Genomic DNA, 19270 nt, shown 5'->3' with positions numbered 1-19270 from the left:
ACCATAACAAACACAACACAAGTATATATAAAATAAATAACCAACTAAATATTAAAAGGATATAAAAAATTTATAAGTTTGAAATATTAAATCCTTATAATTTAACAAGTCAAGCAATCAACATTTTTTAAACAAGAACTAGAAATTAGGGTTTCTTATCCACACATGGCTAAGAACAAATCAACCAAAAAGAAAAATGGAATTAGAAATGTTTAATGCTTACAAATGGAAATCAAAGGTGTTTGCAATGATTAGTAATCTTCAAAAGCTCCCAAAATCGTCCTAGGTTGCTCCCAAAACCGTCCCTGATGAAAAATGATGACTTCCCTTATTTTATTAGTTGCTCATGTTCTTGCCATAAGACCACGCGTTTTTAGCATGGCCATGCCTTTTTACCATGTGTTTTTAGCATGGCTATGATTTTTGACCATGTGTTTTTAGCATGGTCATGCCTTTTTGCTAAAACTCCAAAAAATCTTCAGACTTGGCTCTGTATTCGATTTAGCTTCACCACGAGTCATGTTGCTCAAATATGTGATAAAAAGGAAAAACATTACATGAGTCGCTGTGACAAGGCCAGTGTTTCATACGTAGTCCTTTGATATGATGATATGCAATGACTCGGGTTATGTCTTCATGTTTTCTTCCATGGCATGACCAGTCCATCTTCTCTTCATGCTTCAATGCTCCAAGCTCGCCTTCATAGTTCCAATGCTCCAAGCTCCATAATGCCAACAAAATTAATCAAAAATAGTGAAATAGCAGTCATTCTGAATAAAATGTGCAAGTGCCCAAATAATTAACTAAAAAGCAAGAATTATGAAGTAAAATGCAATGAAAATATAGAAATAGACGTGCAAAATAGGTGCATAAAATGTACCTATCACCTACATTCATATTTTATCATAAGGAATGATTTGAAATTGTAAAATTTACATTTTGGAGTTAAGATCTTAATAAGTGGCTTACTGTTTGCTAAATTGTGGACTAATGTGAGTTACCGGGAACACACATCCCCTCTCTTTGAATTTTGTTGAGTTTTCCTTAAATAATTTTGCTTACTACTTGAATACTATGTATGTGTGCATTAATAAAATATCATTTTTGTAAATTGGTTTGATTATAAAACCAAAAAACTTATGTTCTTGAAAAAAAAACTTAAGTATCATACTTATGTATATTATGCTAGGATGGGTGTGACTATGTGCTCATGTGAACCCATAAGGAAAATTGTTTATGGTTTTGTTTGTGACTAGATTAATTTCTAGATAATCCTCTCATGCATAAGTAAAGGCTCACTGCCCATTTGTGGCCTAGGGTGATGGGTCATAGTGCCTAGTTTGTGGATGTTAGTGAAAAAGTTGACGATGCCTTCTATCATGAGCTCTTCACGTATGGCCATCAAATTTGTTTCGAGATGGACCTACAATTATTAGGTAAAATGTTACCGGTTTCATCCTTCATTAGCTCTACGTATTTTTATATCGATGGTGAGTTGCAGTTATAAGATTGACAACGGGTGGGAATAGTTTTATGCTTTGCACTTAATTTATCTTATAACTTTGGTTTACCCCTTCTATGTAAATTGTGGTACTTAAGTGTCCTTTTGAAAATAATATTTCTTAAAGTTAATCTTTGGGCATATTAGACCCTTGTTTTGATTGGGTTATTAAACCCAAGTGTTCTATGTGTAAGTTGGATTGCCATCCCTTTACTCTTAATAAACCAACCTCATGTAACTCACTAAGAAAATTCATTGCCCAACTTATTTTGACGTGTTTTTAGATGGAAGACCCTAGCTTGAGTTAGGGATTGGCTTTAACTTATGTGACATCCCCATTTTCTCGGCTCGAAAATACCTTTTCTTTACGCTTATTTTAAAACAATGTATTTTTTATAAATGCGGAATTTGTCCCATAAAATTATTTCAAAATAGATTTTGTTCATTGATTATTAAAAACTTGGGATGTCATAACTGATATAGAAACATAAGCATAAATTATCCTTAACATGCCCTACAACATCTTAGACAAATGTCCTACATTTTCTCGAATCTCTCATCAAATCCAAACATCATATACCTTTGTACCGCTACCTGTGATACAAAGAAACTGAGTGGGTTAGGTTGGGAAACCTAATGAGTACATAAGGTTTTCAACCTATTAAATTCTTTAATTATACAATTCATATCAAACAATTAACCCGATGACACATCCATGTTTTCTTATATATTCATCTCTATGGACCTATCCTAAGGATCGTAGCTAACATCGCATAGACAGTACCGCTTTGGGATTCCTCCACAATACATGTCAGCAAGGGGTAGAGTATATCGCATGAACAAGTACCTCATCACCTACAGGTTGTGAACCTGTCAGTGTTCCACTGGACCGTCTAGAATAGTTAGTGGTTGTCATCTATACTATGTTAGATGACTACATCGCAAGTAAAAGTCATGACATCTCATAATCATCTCTCATCGCCCATCACTACCCGATATATATATATATATATATATATATATATATATATATATATATATATATATATATATATATATATATATATATATACACACACACATATTATAAGTAGGAAAATACTTATATAATTAAATCAAGTAAAATCATGTCATATAGGTTCATCTAACACATAATATAGATAATAAGCACATATAGCATTTAATCATCTAAATACTTCATATTTGTGTGCAAAATGAAAGTAATTATGCACTCATTTGTTAAAAGTGGATGGCTAGTGAATTTGGCAGCGCTCCGCCTAACACCTTGAATTTTCCTTTGATGTGACCTAGGTACGAATGTCACTAAGTCTTAGTTTTATATTCCTTGTGACTAATGATAGTCTAGATTCCTCCATAATCCCGATGTTTATTGATCTATAGTTGATAAGGAGAAACTAGGTAAGATCATACCAGAGGTAGGGTCCGTTCGGTATATAGAGTATACTGTTTGGAAATCTTACTTTAAACACATCACTAAATCTAGCCTGGACATCACCCCTTAAATAGATCAATCAGTATTTTGACATGGAATCACTGATAAATCTTATTTATAGATTCGACTATGAATATAAATATAAGTTACACTGAAAGTGATATAAGAGTAGTTTAACTTATAGAGATTTTCCTTACAAAAGTCTGAAAATTTTACAGGCAGAACTCTGACTTGATAGCTTCAAATTTTCGGGCTCTCAGGGACCTCATAGCTTTACTAAAAATCCTAAAACATAGAGAAATTTCGGAATTTTGACCTGAGAAGGTTAGAGAGAAGGAAGTTGAGGTGTGGGAAGAATGAGGCTTGAAATCGTATTTATATGGCAACATTTGGGGAGGCACATCGTGCCCAGACCAGAGATGCGTCATCACCTAGATCTGGTCGGCTGCTCTCCACGTGACATGTGGCATAATTTTTTTTGGACCTATGTGGATCCCTTCTAGAAGCGCGCGTCACGCCTCCCGTGCGTGACGCTTTCGCAAAACTTTAGAAAATTGTATCTTTCTCATTCAAGCTCCATTTTTGACGTTCTTTATATCCATGCATAGCTATCGACGAGATCTACAACTTTCATTTAATCTTCGTCGGCTATTTCTCACTCTATTTTTAAAGTAATATTTTTAACAGACTTGGGCTGTTAAAGTCCGTATAAAAATCATAACTCTCTCATATGACCTCCGTTCTTGACTATCTTTATATCAACGGATAGGTATTGACGAGATCTCAACTCTCGTTTAGATTGTTTTGCCTAACAATCAGTCGGTCTTAATTTTGGTTTTTATGTCGCACACTGCTACGCTAAAACTTCTAAAAATCATAAATTCCTCATATGAAATTAGATTTGGACGTTCTCTATATGCACAAGTTCACTTTTATACTTACTAAGAATTTTGTTTGGATTACTTAGGATAGTAAGCAACCTATCTTCGATTCACTTTTTATGACACGCATAGCCATGTCAGTTAATTGCAAAACATTAAAGAAGCATAACTTCTTCATACGAAGTCGGATTTCATAGTTCTTTATATGTATAGAATCCTTGTCAGATCTACTATAACTTTGGTTAAGATTATTTATCCTAAATAATTTTCTATCAGAATCATTTATTTATTGCTCGCATGATGAATAATGATAACTTATTATATCTTAAGCGTCTAGCTTGAATCTGCGAGCGTTACACTTAAAATGGTCACGAAAAGTGTGGTGAGCTTGAATCATGTTGTGATATATAATTATTAACAAGCTCTCTAATTCTCAAATTTGATTAAGTTTACAAGTTGGTACTAAAGTGTTTTTCTACAAACATTAACTCTGATTTTTTTGGAAATTTACCATGAATGGTTTTTTATAAGTAAGTTTTCAAATTAACCCTGGTGAGGGGTGTTACAAAATATGAGTAAATCGATTTAGCAGATGACATATGAGTAAAGTGATTTCGCAGATGACACACGAGATTTTGCAGATGTCATCTACGAAATTGCAGTTTTCAAATTAACCCTAGTGTAGAATGTTTGTCAGTTCTAAATTTCCCTGATTTATTAGATTTGGAAATTTTGAAGACAAGATTGGAAGATAGACCTAATATTAGTTGTCTTTCTAACATCCAACATTGCAATATGTTATAGTATTGTTGATGAGCGTGAAAATTAAAAAAAAAAACGATATTCGAAAAGTCTCAACTTTTGTATGTGTGTATCTGGTAGATAGTGGTTGTGCTCTGATGGAAGACGCTCCGATTGTTCAAGACAATATAATGATTCGATCAACTGTTGGTGGAGACCGATCACTAAAAAAGGATTCGATGAGAACCAATCTAGCAGAAGAGGGAAAGGCTTTAGTGAGAACCAATATAGTGGGAGATAATTTTATATAGGTGTGTTTGTTTTAAAATTTGAAATTAAATAACCAAGTGATAAATACACATACACAAAAACACCATTCTATGGTAGCCTGCTACACTGCCTTGTGCAGAACCTGTATAATTAGCAATTCTATCAAACAACGAAAACCCAACTCAAAGGATCAAAAACCTACAAACTTTCAGCAAGAAAGCTTTTCAACTAGCACCAGAAGTAAAGAGTGTTCATGACGAATTTTAGTACAAAACGATTAGAATTTTCGACTATCTTTTCATACTTACCTTTAACCTATCAGCATACGAGGTTGAAGATTGTTTTATTTTAGCAAGAATTTTAGAAAATTTTGAAGACATTTATAACTAAGGGCTGGAAATAAATATGTATATAGTGAAACCTTAACACTCCACACATATTTACCATCCAAGCATTTTTTCACCTAACTCACATATTCATTATTTATTGATAAAATATAAAGCATACATTTTGATTACCGATAAAAACTATTACATAACATTAACACGTTAAAAGACACATTAATTAACATTATTAAATAAAACACACCATGATACTCATCATCTACTCATTATATTAAATAAAACATGGCATATTACTCTTCATCTACTAATGTGAAATTGATCTACGGGCAGTCTTGGAGCGATGATAGTTACTATGAGGATCTGCTATCACAATCAAAAAAAGAAAACAATGTCAGTAACTTCCGGGAGGGTGCTCCGGCAGTCTAGTTAGCTCTTATAAGGAGTCGGGATGTATATTGAGAGAGTGAGGAGGCGATCCCTGTACTTGAGCCTATTAGCCTTTTTATATTAAGGGTTGGTGAGGTGTCTTTTAAGGGACCGGTGGTTGTCGAGACAAACAAATAAATAATCCTAGAAATTGCAAACCAGGTAGTGTATAATGGCAAGGGGATCAAATATATAGAGATTGGTCAATTTGTAACTTTATAAAATATCTTTTAAAAAATACTCAAAAAACAACAATAAAAATAAAAATGGAGGATTTTAGTCTTTTGATTTTTTTGAGAAAACTAAGTTGTACTAAAACATGGAAACTACAATTCGACTAGAAAAAGAGTTTGATATAAATCAATGAGAGAAAGATGGTTGATATTAGCTTTCATCACATGGATACTTAGTTAATTATTATTAGGCATTATGGTGCAAAGCCTTATGGTTCATTTTAATTTGGCTATAGTGATCTAAAATATTAAATCATCTAGACTTTTGTTAGTCAGTAAAATAACTAGAGAAGTTCATAGCATATTTCCTTGGTTAAAGTCATAATTTCCATGAAGCATGTAATTAATGAAAATTAACTAGAATTAATATTAAAAAGTCACGAAATCCAAGAGGAGTCAAAATGTTTTCACTACCATGTTAGAGAAAAAACTTTCATGATTGTGCGAAAGGAAAACAAACACAAACACCATTTGTTGCTTTCTAATTTGAAGACCCATTACTTAATCTACCTAGCTTTCCGGTCATCCACTTTTAACAAGTGAGGGCATAGTTACTTTCTGCTTACACATAAGTATTTGTAATGCTTAAATGTTATATGTGTTGTTTAGTTGTGTTTAATATATTTGTGTAACATGATATAGTTATTTATAGAAATTATTATATTTAAAATATGATTGGGTGGTGAAGGGCTGTGTGAAATAATAAATGAGCGGTTGTGATAGGTTAGTAAAGGGTTGAGTAAAATAATAAGTGAGATGCTGAGGTAAGTTAGTAAAGGGTTGTGCGAAATAATGAGATGTGACATGTTGTGTTGTAACCAAAGTATTATCGTATTGTTGTGTTTATTGTTGTGCTATGACCAAAGTATTATTGTACTGATGTGCTTAGTCATCTAGGGAAAATATTAGTTAGTAAAATGGTGTTCGAAATAATGAGATGTGACATGTTGTATTATTATAACCAAAGTACTATCGTACTGTTGTGTTTACTGTTGTGTTGTGACCAAAGTATTATTGTATTATTGTGTCTAGCCATCTAAGGAAAAATATTAATTAGTAAAATGATGTGTGAAATAATGAGTTGTGCCTTGCTGTGTTGTGACCAAGTACCATCATACTGTTGTGTTTACTGTTGTATTTACCCAAAATACCATCATATTGATGTGTTGTGCCCAAAGTACGTACTATTGTACTGATGTGCCTAGATGTTTAAGGAAGAATAATTGACAAGCGCTACTGATAAAGATCCTTTAGGAAAGATCCCTCGAGATCATTATTTAAGGATTATGAAGTAAGGATAATGAGAATTGGTAACCGAGTTATTTGTTTGCTGAAAAATATATAATTAACTATATTATTGTGGGTTGAAAACTCTATGTATTCACTAAGTTTCCTAACCTAACCCACTCAGTTTCTTTGTATCACAAGTATCGATATGAAGGTATATGATGTTTGGATCTGATGAGAGATTAAAGGAAATGTAAGACATTAGATGTTGTAAGACCAGTAATATTTATGTTTATGTTTCTCATATCAATTATGACATCCCAAGTTTTAATAAATTAATGAAAAATATTTCTTTGGAAATACTTTTACGGGACAAATTTTGCTATATAAAGAATACTTTGTTTTTAAAATAAGCATAAATAAAACGGTCTTTTTTAGCTGTAAAAATGTGGATGTCACACAACTCTTCTTAAATTCCTTAACACATGCTATGTTCTCACCATAGTCTTACATAACACTTGTCCTAATGGACAGTCTATCTCTTTATCTCATCAAGAGACCTTTTACTAATCATCTAGTACTTAACTCATAAAGTACTTAATCTCTATCTTCTTATCATACTCTTAGGTGTTCTACACAATACAATTAACTCGCTTATATGATTATAATGCATATAATCATATTTCATCTCTTTCTACCATTTCTTAGGTATTTAACAAATATCCTTCTCATATAACCATACATACATTCATACATAGGATTATAATGCATATATACTCTTTCTTTCTCTACATCTTGTAGGTATTACTCATAATATCATTAGCATCTACTCAATCATACTCTAAACATACGTACATGCTCTGATACATGTTTTAAACGTATGATCTCATACATAATTTGAATATACATACATGATATGATACATGATTCAAACTTATATTCATAAACATGGATACATACATACAAACATACATACAAAGATTATAACATATACTCAAAATCTAAATAGAGAGTGACAGTTATAACTCGCCTTGTTAGTTAGTGAAGACTAAATACCCTTGGATCCATTATTCCATTGGTGCATTCTTGATCCATCTTCTTTGCTCAAGGTCTATTAATACAACATATCAAGTTTCTTAATACTTGTATTAGCGTATTAAGATCTTAATGATTCTCTTGTTTAAAATGACCACTTAGTGGATCATAATTCTATCTTCTAAATTTCTACTTCTTAACCTATTCCAACCAATGAATTAAGCATCTCATACTACCTAATTCATTACAATCTAATACTTAATGCATCAATCATAATCCTTAATCGTTAGGGTTTCAAACCCTAACTCTCATTGGATAGATTTCACCATGGAAATCACTTCCAAAGCTTGGTAAAGGCTTCTAGACACTCTCAATAGCATCATACTAAAGCTATAGGTTGATCTAACCAAGCATTCTAACAAAACCAACACATTCATCATTAAATCTCAAAGCTTAAGAAAATGGAGAAGTCTTTACTTTATTTTAGAGAGGACGATAACCCTAGCAATCCACCTTCTCTCTCTCTCCTATTGGCACAAAATTGTCATCAAAATCGCCACCTCTTAGCTCCCCAATTGATCTCCCAAAGAAAATGATCGGAAATGAACCCTTAACTCCATTTAATCCGTGTTCTAACCTCGTAACTGCGCCGCGATGAGGTTCCTACCGCATCGTGATGCATGTAAGTTGGTTGTGGTCAATTACTTGTCGAGTCGCGGTGCCTTCCCCTTATAACATCCTACTTTGTCCACCGCGTCATGGCACCCATATACTATACCACAGAGGGAAAGTACATTATCCTCTACTTACGATGAGAATTTGACCCATTCTCCATCACCCTCACCGTATCATGAAAGGACCTTCACTACGCCGATGTGGCTGCTTGACAGCAACGCCTTAGCTAATTCTATTTCAGCTTTAGGACATTTTCTTCCAATCTTCTAACATTCATATATTCTTCGTCTTATACCTGTTTTCTATGATCTTTATATCCACGCGAAGGTGGGGATACATTCTACACCTCTGTTAAGTCATTTCTCACTCTTAATCTATTAAGTTACAAAAGTTGACCCAAAAACAAAAAATTTCTCGTTTTATCATTTTGTTTTCACTCTCAATAAAAGAGGTGTTTAATATTGTTTATTTAACTCAATATATTTATTTTTATGTGGCGACAACAATGAATTTATAAAAAGTGTTTGAAGTAACTTATATGTTGGCAAGAATCTATAAGTTAATAAATATTTTTTTCAAGTGTTTGGATTGGCTATTTCAAAACAAGTTATAAACATCATTAAAACTCAAAGTGTGTGACTTTTTAATTTTTTTTCTAAAATAGTAAAAAACTACTTTCAAAAACAATTTTTCTATTTTCCAAACATTTAAAAATACTTTTTCTATTTTCCAAACTCAATCAATCCTAGAGGTGGCAATCGTGTCGGGTTCGTGTCGTGTCGAAACACTAAACGGGTTAAAAGTGCTTGACCCTAACCCAACCCATTTAATTAACGTGTCGTGTCGTGTCAACCCGTTTATTTTCGTTTCGGGTTAGGGATATACCTTGAAATATGTCGTGTCTTGTGAGGTTAAAAGATTGAGTATGTTGAAAGAGTAGGAGTTTGGTAGGCGGAAATGAAAAACTAATTGTTTAGAGGCAGAATAGATGAAGTCATAGCAAGTTTAGATGACAAAATTAAAAGAGTGAGAGTTGGGGAGGCGGATGACAAGGTCATGAGGATGTGAGAGTGGTGAAAGAGACTGAGTAGTTTGGGAGAGAATGGAAAAACTGAAATGAAATATTGATCTAGACAGCTAAGTCATTTCAACATTACAAAACAATTCGATTCAAAGGTTTTCTTTTACTTATGCTTTTGGTTTTATATCTTTCTAGTTTATTTAAATAATTCAAAAAACTTGCATATAAATAAACGTGTCATTTTCAAGTCATATTCGAGTTGAAATTCTCAACCCTAACCTTATCCATTTAATTTTCGTGTCGTGTCGTGTCAACCCGTTTATTTAAACGGGTTGAAATATCTTACCCAAACCCGTTTATCTCGTGTCGGGTTTCGTGTCGTGTCAATTTTTGTCACCTCTAATTAATCCTATCTATTATTTCTGTTATAGGTGAAAGGAAAATTGAAAATAAGACCACTGACGCACCACTAATTTTTTTTTAACAAAAACCACATGATTTTAACATAAATTTTATCTTTGTGTTCGGTAAAAGGAAAATCGAAATTCGCTTCAACCAACGTTTACCCTCGCAAATTCACACCGAAAAAACTAGGGTTTAGGTTTCAACTATAGGGGCATTTGAATTTTGAGCTTTGGCTCAAAGCTCCGTTCGACCCAATACCCAACAAGCAACATAAACCCTAGGCAATCGTAAAGGGAAGCACTTGAAGGGAAAAAAAAAATCATGAAATGATGATAGGAGCTCTAGCTTCAATGACATTTTGCAAATCGAAACAGCTGAAGAATCTCATCTTCACCCCGTTTCTATATCGCCAATTTCTTCACAAGCCCAGGTACACACTCTCCCGTTGCATCTGATTACGAATCGTCCACAATATTAAGTTTATATTGTTCATCAAATGCGTGCTTCCAACTCAAATGTGAAGTAACTGTGTTTGATATTGATCAGTTGATAGATATCATGGTACGTAAGGGGGACGATTGAGTATTTTGCTAGTTAGTTAGCTTGGTTATTTCAGTTTTGTTTAAATTACTTGTCTGTTCTTATTCGAATTTAATCAAGATCCAGAGGATTGTAATTGTGTTCATCTGGTTATACCAGCCATGTTCAATTCTCATCAGTATAAAAACATGACTGAATAAGTTTGCTACTCCTATTTCTTTTCGTTTCAGCTCTTCACCATTAGAGGATTTTTCTGCTAATCTCATAGTGTAGTAGTTTTTCTGATGTTATATACAAGGTTCTGCATCATGAAGAAGCTGTTATATCATCACATGGAGCCAAAAGATGCTTCCATGGGGGTGGAAGTATGGTGTGGTATCATTCAGCTCCTATTGACACAGTTCTCAAAGTTATTGAGCCATCGCTGAGCCATGGAACCGAGACTGTAGCTAATGGTTCAGCTGAAACTAAACCAAAGAGGAAAAAGTTAAAGGGGAAAAGAGCAGTTGTAAGATGGCTCAAGTTCTTCAGATTCAAGAAGAAGAAAGATTATGAAAGAATGACATCAGAAGAAAAAATTCTCTTCAAACTGAGAAAGGTAAACTTTGTTTATGGTTTATACACACATCCAAATTATAAACTCTTCCTACAAATAACAAACATTATTATTATTATTATTATTAGGCTCGAAAAAAGGAGGAACGATTGGTTGAAGCTTTGAAGAAGATCGAACCAAAAGAATCATCAGAAACAACCCACGATCCAGAAATCCTGACACCCGAAGAACACTTTTACTTCTTGAAAATGGGCATAAAAAGCAAGAATTACGTGCCAGTTGGAAGAAGGGGGGTATATCAAGGTGTGATTCTCAACATGCATTTGCATTGGAAAAAACACGAGACTCTGCAAGTGATTGTGAAGACATTTACACGGGAGGAGGTGAAGGAGATAGCAGTAGAGCTTGCAAGATTAACCGGAGGAATTGTGCTTAAAATTCTGGAAGATGATGAAACCATTATTATGTATAGAGGAAAGAATTATTCACAGCCACCTACAGAGATAATGTCCCCTAGGGTTACCCTCCCTAGGAAAAAGGTTTTTTTTTTTTTTTTTTTTTTTTTTTTTTTTGTGTGTGGGTGATCAAAATGGGTCGACCCGATTCAACCCCATTTGACCTTTTACCTATCTTGCAGGCATTAGACAAATCAAAATATAGAGAGGCCCTTCGTTCAGTTAGAAGATACATTCCAAGACTTGAACAGGATCTTGAGCTTCTTCGTGCAAAGGCTGAAAACGAACCTGAAATCGATCTAAATACACAATTTGATGAACCTCAACAACATTCAAACCTTCAACATGTAGCTAAACAAAAGCTTAAAGAACTCGTTGCTAAAAATGATAATAAGTTCAATGAAGAAGATGATGATGATGATGATGATTGTGTTAATGGTTCGGAACTTGTTTCGGATTCAGAAGATTTGTCGGATATTTTTGAGACAGATTGTGAAACGGATGAAGAGATTATAAAGAATGAGGATGAAAAACCGCTTTATTTGGATGAATTTGACAAGTTTCAGGTTCAAAATAAGGTGGATGAAGAAGATTTTGAGGAACATTTAAGGAGGATATCTGCAGGTTCAAAGAAGGAAAAGAATGTGGGGCCCGATTTTGATTTTGATGAGGTTGATCGAGTGGTTCTACGAGCTGCTTCACTTCTGAAGAAACGAAGAAGATGATGGGTTTGGATTATTATGGGATTTTCTGTTTTAGTTGATTAGTCAGATGGCCTTTGTTTCAATTGTTAACGTTGCTATTTCGCCATGAAGTATTTCCATTTTGGTGTTTTAACTCCCTAATCGTTTAATTGTATATCATATAGATTGTTAAACATATAAAATGATGTAGTATAATTTTTCCATGAAATTGCAACAAGTCCATGAATGGTTTCTTGATCTAACTAACTAATACAAGTTCCATATGCAAGGAGTACATATACAGTATACTACCTTTCTTCATTTCTCGTATTTTTCTTATTAACCTCAAAATCCAAACAATTTTTTGTATGCATCCCCTTCCTTTGGCAAAATTTGACATCAGCATCAATCATCAAAGATCATTACTTCTAAAAGCAGTATCATCATCTTCAACATCCTCGGTTTTGTGTAGAATTTGAACTTCTATTTTGTACATCTACATGTTTTTGTTCCTACTAACAAAAAACAAAGTATAAAAACTAAATAACAAGATCCAAGTGACTGATAATGTTTGATGAGAAATACAAAACAGAATTTCAACTCACTTTATATGGTTCAACTGTAGCTACTTCTACTGTTTCTGCTCTTTTGTTTCTATCTCTCTCACGTTATTAACAGCAACTTGGATTTTTGTTGACAAAACTTCTGTCTGCTGCTCAATTTCTCCTAAAAGCATGCATAGATGCTCCCTGTAAAACTTAATTAATCCATCTTGATGCTTCAACTCTGCAGTCAATCCTTGGATTCTCCTTTCTTTACAATCCTACCAAGTAAATTGCAACCAATAAATTATTCCCAAGAACCCTTAGACATGACATCACAGAAATGACAAACTTACCCCTTCGTTGACAGAAAGACAAGTCGACAAAACTAATGGATGAGTATGGTCTTTTTCGAATTTTGTCACAACCCATTTCCCAAATTTATTTACTCTCACAAGCATCATTGCATTGCAACCTTGTCTTGAACTCGTATGTTGTTTCCTTATATGCCCAAATTGGTTCTTGGATTTTGTATAATAACCTTCTTTATTACAAGAAAGTCTGCGAGATATAATTTTTTTATCAACTTCTGAACGACGACACTGATCGATACGCATTTTGAATCCTGTATGTCGTGCATATTCATCATAGAATTTCTTAGCAGCATCCTCAGATTCAAACTCCATACCCACACAAGGTTCTTCAACACCCCTTTCTTCACATGATACATCACTAGTACTACCATCAGCTGCTATATTCACATCCACTGTCACCAGAAAATGTGCATTTTAAACTATATGATTACATTTGATTAGATGATATTCTTCAAGTTGCAGTAATCGATTTTAAAATAGGGCCGATTAATCAATTATGCATTCCTCACATGACTAAGTAAGAACATTATCTATGCACAGCAACTCCGGGATCAAATTGGGGGTTATACACTTTAGTTAGACATAATTATCATGTTCAGAAGATTGATTGCGATGAAGAGTGGATTAACATAGGTCCATTTATGCATGTTATATAGAATGACGGCGATTAATCAATAATGAAGTGGGGTGTTAGGGTAAAAGGTTAATGTGAAGTGAAACACTTGAAATTAGTAATAGAAAGTGATTATGTTTACCTAATTCCAGTGTATCTTGTGATGAATCTCCGATACGAGCGCCGATCATCGCCTTGTAGAGACAAATTCACAGTAACAAAAACTAAACTGACTTGAGGAAGCAGAGAGAAGGCCGACAGAGGATTTCGCTTTGTTTTATTTTCTTGATAAACCATTTTTTTACAGTAAATGTTTTTTTTAATAAGATTTCAAATTGTAATTTTTTAGAAAATGGATTATCTTTTTTAATTTTTATTAGAGAAACTATTATATTAATTCTGTGAAAGCCATTACATTTTCCATTTCTAACAAAATTTATTTATGGTATGTTTATAGCCGATTAACATGTCATTATTAAATGTGAATATATATATATATATATATATATATATATATATATATATAAAGAGAGAGAGAGAGAAATATGAAGTTCAACGGTTAACTCTAAAAATGAGAGGGAACCAAAGAACTGTTCATAAATTCATTTGATTTTTCGATTACATCCAAAATCTTACTGAAATCACAACCACCTCTGATTTCTACATAAACGAAAAACATACATTACGATTACAGTCAATATTCAAAGATTTGTGATGAAATTTGGTCAATTTATAGTAAATATGAAAAAAAAAACCAAAAAAAAAAGTAAATGTGTTTTTTTGGGGAGGTTTTGTTTTTATTTATTGGTTTTGATTAATTTTTGCAGGAAAGCATATCCATTGAAGAAGTTTTAGAGAATTTAAGATGCACGTGGTGGTGATGTTGTTAATGGCTAGCATTGAGAAGATAGATTTTCAAAAACTCCAGACATAGGTCGCGCCCTTTGTACCACTCGGTTTCGGATTTGCTTCTCTATTCGGGGCTGCAGCCCAATCTTCAGTGGTCATGAGGCTTAAGGCCTTGGGAAAGGAAGAATGGGTCCTTTTTCAGGTGTGGGTGTTATGGTCTAAGTGATCCAACTGCTCAACCATGCCTTCGGAGGTCAAGTGTATAATTGTAATTTGGTATTTCGGGTCTTTTATGGATTTCGGATTTTGTTCCGTGTGTACCGGGGGGGGGGGGGGGGGGGGGGGGGTTTAAGGCTTGGGTGTGTTGTTAGAATCGTTGGTCTTCGCGCCACCTTTCCGTGGATATAAGGTTCATTGGAAATGGACCAAAGACGAAGAAGTTAGAGCTAAGTGAAGTTCAAGGTTTTAGGGGTTCGATGAGTACGCGGAGCGTACATTGTGTACGCGGGGCGTAGAAGGATAAGTGGTCGTGGGTGGTTTGTGAGTATGCCCCCCGTACTAAGGGGTATGCGGGGCGTACTCACTTCAAAGCAAAACCCTAATTCTTGGGGTTCCTACCCTATATAAGCGACATTATACCATCCCTTTGGTCATTTTAGGTCAGCCTCCACCTCTTTTGGTACACATACAAACAAAGAGTGCCTTGGGTGAAGCTTGGAGCTTGAAAGAAGATTCTTAGTGGTTTGTGTAAGAAGAAGAAGGTGGTCTTCAAGTTTTGATCCAGGAAGGAGCTTTTGGATCATGCATTTAGTGCATCTTGGAGAGCTTTTGAAGGTAAAAAGTTTGCACCTTGACTATCCTCCTTGCATGTTTAGTTAGGGTTTTCTAGAGTCCACTTTTGAGTCCATAAATCATCTTTTGTGAGTTTAGGCAACTCCAAAGGTTAGGAAAGCTAGATCTGAGACTCTTGGACTTGGTTATTATATAAAAATGCGATCTTGATGTCTCCTATGGCTTCATGCATGAGTTAAGACCTTTGGAAAGGTCTTAATAAGGTCGATTGAGTTGTTGGGATGTTATATAGCATGCAAAGGCATAAATTTTCCAACTTTATGCCATAGGACCATTAAATCGACCAAGATCTGGAATTTAAGTAAAGGGCCTGCATGCATTAAGCACTTAATAGATTGTGTGCATGATCGTTTTGTACGTTGGGCGTACTATGTTGTACGTTGCGCGTACAACCCCTTTGTCCAGTACACTAAGCGTACAGAAGAGGTACGTTGGGGGTGTTGGATTAGTGTCTAAGTCCATACCTATTTTGGTATGTACTTGACCCGATGGTGCATTGTTCTTTTGGGTTGCCTTCACCAAAGCAATTTGATATGATGAATTATGGAGAGAGATGATTAATTATGATTTATTAATATATTACGAGAATAATATATTAAAGGAGAAATCATATTGTTTAATTAATATTAGTCAAGAATTAATTTTGTGGCTAAAAGATATTAATTAAATAAAGGAGACTAGAACTGTCAATTGTGTGATAGTTGAATATTGGGCTAATGGACTCCATAAAGGATGGAGTGGACGAATTCTATGGGGAAACCCATTAGAAATCGTCTAATGCCTCTAAGGAGGGAGTCCATGGGTTGCATAGGGCCTAAGCAGTCAAATTAGAGTTTCCTTATTAGATAACCCTAATAGCCTCACTATTTAAGGACCCCTAGGACACCAAAAACGTGGCTAACTGATTCCTTAGGGTTTCTACACGTTTTTGGGTGTCTCCTCTCTTATCATTCTTCATCCTCTTGCTCTTGGTGTTTGTGAGCCATTAGAGGAGTGACACTTGTGACCCTAAGCTTTCTAAAGCCATTACAAGGAGGATTTGAGATTGTTATTGCTACATAACAATCAAGGTAAGATCTAAAACCCTATTCTTATGTTAATATGATTAATTGTATGCTAGATCTAAGGTTTATTGCTTTGGATATTCAATTGCATGATCATTAGACAAACTAGATCCAAAAACTATTAGGGTTTGCATGTACACCATAGGAATGATGTTTTGCTCAAAACCCTTATGTGGTATCAGAGCCATGGCTGTTTGTTTGATGTATTTGATGCTATTGTGAATTATCCTTGCATAAAGATCGAAATTTAGGGTTTCTAGAGGCTGAACTCGCCGAGTCCATGCCTGACTCGACGAGTCAGCTGGTCAGAAAGAGGGAAAATCGGGATTTTGTGCTATTTTGGCTTAGGATTATTACCAAAAATGTTTTTGATGAATAAAATTCGATTTTTATTGATTTTGGGTGAATACCTTACCAAAATAGAAGATAATTACCAATTAATCAAATATCTGTTACCTTATATGATTAGATTTATTTATTTGAATTATTTGGTGAATTATCTTGCAAGAATTTGGACTAGGACAAATTAGATAACCACCAATCAATTGTTAATTGCCTTATTTGAATTTTGTGATTTAGAATATTCTTGACAAAGTTTGAAAAAGTTTCAAATTAATCCCTTTAGGTTTTATAGTTTAAATTTGAACTTAAAAGTTTTGTTTTTGAAATTTAAATAAGTTAAACCCTAATGTTTTGAAATGTTTCAAAACTTGCCCTCAAGTTTTGGAATTTAAAAGTTGATTAATAGTTTAATTTAGAAATGTTAAATTCTAAAACTTTAGTATTGTTTTGAAAAGTTCAAATCACACCCTTATGGTTTTATTAATTAATTAAGGTGTATAATTAAAGGAGATTTAATAAATCCATAAAGTTTAGGTTCACACTTAGTTAAATTAAAAGTGTAATTTATTAAATTAGACCACCTAGTATTTTAAAAGTGTAAAATACACCCTATACTATATATAACATTAAAAGTCTAACATTATATATATGTATGAGTAAAAGTCAGTCTTACCGTTAGTAGGCCTCATTCACGAAGCTGGTCTATAAGGGGTGTTTAAGTAAATTGCCTATAAAATGGCGATTGAATGGGTATCCACTCTTACCCACCGCACTCTTGACTAGTGGAGGGTCGTTAGCCGAACGGGTATGATAGGACAGAAACCTTCCATTATAAGTATAATGAAGTACAAAAGTAACTAAATGTTTTTACAAAATTCACAATCTTAGTTACTTTAGGCAAAAGTGAATTGATGCAATTCCATGAAATTACACTTTGTACCCTTGCGAAGACGTTAGTGGAGCGTGTGTGATTAACCGACACACTAAATGGTTCTAAGCAAAGGTAGCAAAGGGTGGCTCATTGTTTGTCATAGTTTGGTGGAGCGTGTGTGGTTAACCGACATATCAAATAGGTGACTGTAACATTTGGGGGCACCATGTAAGTTTGCATGGTTATTCACACCCTGTTTTGTGATCCTCGGCATCCCAGTCACAAATCGAGGGGCATATCGAGATTTAAACATGCCATTGAAAAGTTCAATGAATCTCATAATATCTATAAATTTTCAATAGATTTAAAACTTAAATTTCTTTTTCGTTTTTCATGGTGGAAATCAGTGAATCGACATTCACTTACCTTCAAATGTTCTGCAATTTGGGTTACGACATCCCTCTCCCAAGTTGCAGAGTATTGTGTTGGGTCCTAGCCTTAATATCTCATTTGGGTGATTTATTAAGAACTCAATCAATCAACTAACTTGAATTTTTCTCCCGTTTTGTAGATGTCAAAGTATGACAACTATGGTCTTCCCAAATCCCGTGGAACAAGCTTTTCACATGAAGATGATATTCCACGATTCGATCGAGGAACACGAGATCATGCTTCACTTCCTCCACCTCCTCTAATTATTCTCCCTAACCCACAAGTTCGAAGGCTTGAAAAGTTCAAGCTCGCTCAAGCCCTTTTGGCAAGTAAACATGGGAAACATGTGTGTACACGTCTTAGAGATAAAGTCACACATTGATAGGTTAAGGATGTTGGGTGTCGAGATTTCAGGTAAGTTGGCTATTGACTGGGTTCTTCAGTCGCTTCCTGAATCATATAGTGTGTTCATTAGAGAGTATTATATGATGGATCATGACGTGACCCTCATTGATTTGACCTGTTTGCTTATAGCTGTTAAATCAACAATGATTTGGCGAGCTGGTCGAGCAAATTTGTCTGGTGAATCAAACTCTCAAACTTCAATGGATATTGAAAATGGTGACATTGGAGATCCAGAAAAGGTAGATTCTGAGATAGTTCCTTGTGCCATTCCAAAAAAGAGTCCATTTGCTTCTATTGCCAAGATAAGGGGCATTGGAGACGAAGCTGCCCTATTTACCTAAGAGATCTAAGAGATGGGAGAGTCAAAACGTATGACTCTACTTTAGGTAAAATCCATTAACTAACTCTTTTAAGTTCTTATTCTAGATTCTTAATACATGATGTGATAAGATTACATTTGATGTTTTGTAGGATCGAAGA

General features: G+C 34.2%; 2 protein-coding genes across 6 annotated transcripts; one reads left to right on the top strand and one right to left on the bottom strand.

Moving 5' to 3' along the window:
• The first annotated feature begins 10345 nt into the window (after nt 1-10345).
• Nucleotides 10346-12709, top strand: LOC111891580 (uncharacterized CRM domain-containing protein At3g25440, chloroplastic). 4 transcript variants are annotated; one of them, XM_052763759.1, is made up of 4 exons: nt 10346-10642; nt 11029-11350; nt 11437-11847; nt 11946-12709. In XM_052763759.1, the coding sequence occupies exons 1-4, from the start codon at nt 10539-10541 to the stop codon at nt 12486-12488; spliced, it is 1380 nt and encodes a 459-aa protein (XP_052619719.1). In that variant the 5' UTR covers nt 10346-10538; the 3' UTR covers nt 12489-12709. The 4 variants fall into 4 exon arrangements, with proteins under 4 accessions (XP_052619719.1, XP_052619718.1, XP_052619720.1 ...); XM_052763758.1 differs by having other exon boundaries at nt 11026-11350; XM_052763760.1 differs by having other exon boundaries at nt 10348-10642; nt 11051-11350.
• LOC111891582 (protein FAR-RED IMPAIRED RESPONSE 1) lies at nt 12631-14257 on the bottom strand. Of its 2 annotated transcripts, none has more exons than XM_023887636.3 (4): nt 14118-14257; nt 13345-13754; nt 13052-13269; nt 12631-12961 (listed from the first exon to the last, which is right to left on the bottom strand). In XM_023887636.3, exons 1-3 carry the CDS (start codon nt 14164-14166, stop codon nt 13078-13080), a joined length of 651 nt encoding a protein of 216 aa, XP_023743404.1. In that variant the 5' UTR covers nt 14167-14257; the 3' UTR covers nt 12631-12961; nt 13052-13077. The 2 variants fall into 2 exon arrangements, with proteins under 2 accessions (XP_023743404.1, XP_023743405.1); XM_023887637.3 differs by having other exon boundaries at nt 12631-12958.
• Between the last annotated feature and the right edge of the window lie 5013 nt (nt 14258-19270).

The sequence above is a fragment of the Lactuca sativa genome, chromosome 5 (assembly GCF_002870075.4).
Source record: "Lactuca sativa cultivar Salinas chromosome 5, Lsat_Salinas_v11, whole genome shotgun sequence".
In the NCBI taxonomy this organism is placed as follows: domain Eukaryota; kingdom Viridiplantae; phylum Streptophyta; class Magnoliopsida; order Asterales; family Asteraceae; genus Lactuca; species Lactuca sativa.
This window is presented reverse-complemented; position numbering and strand designations above follow the sequence as displayed.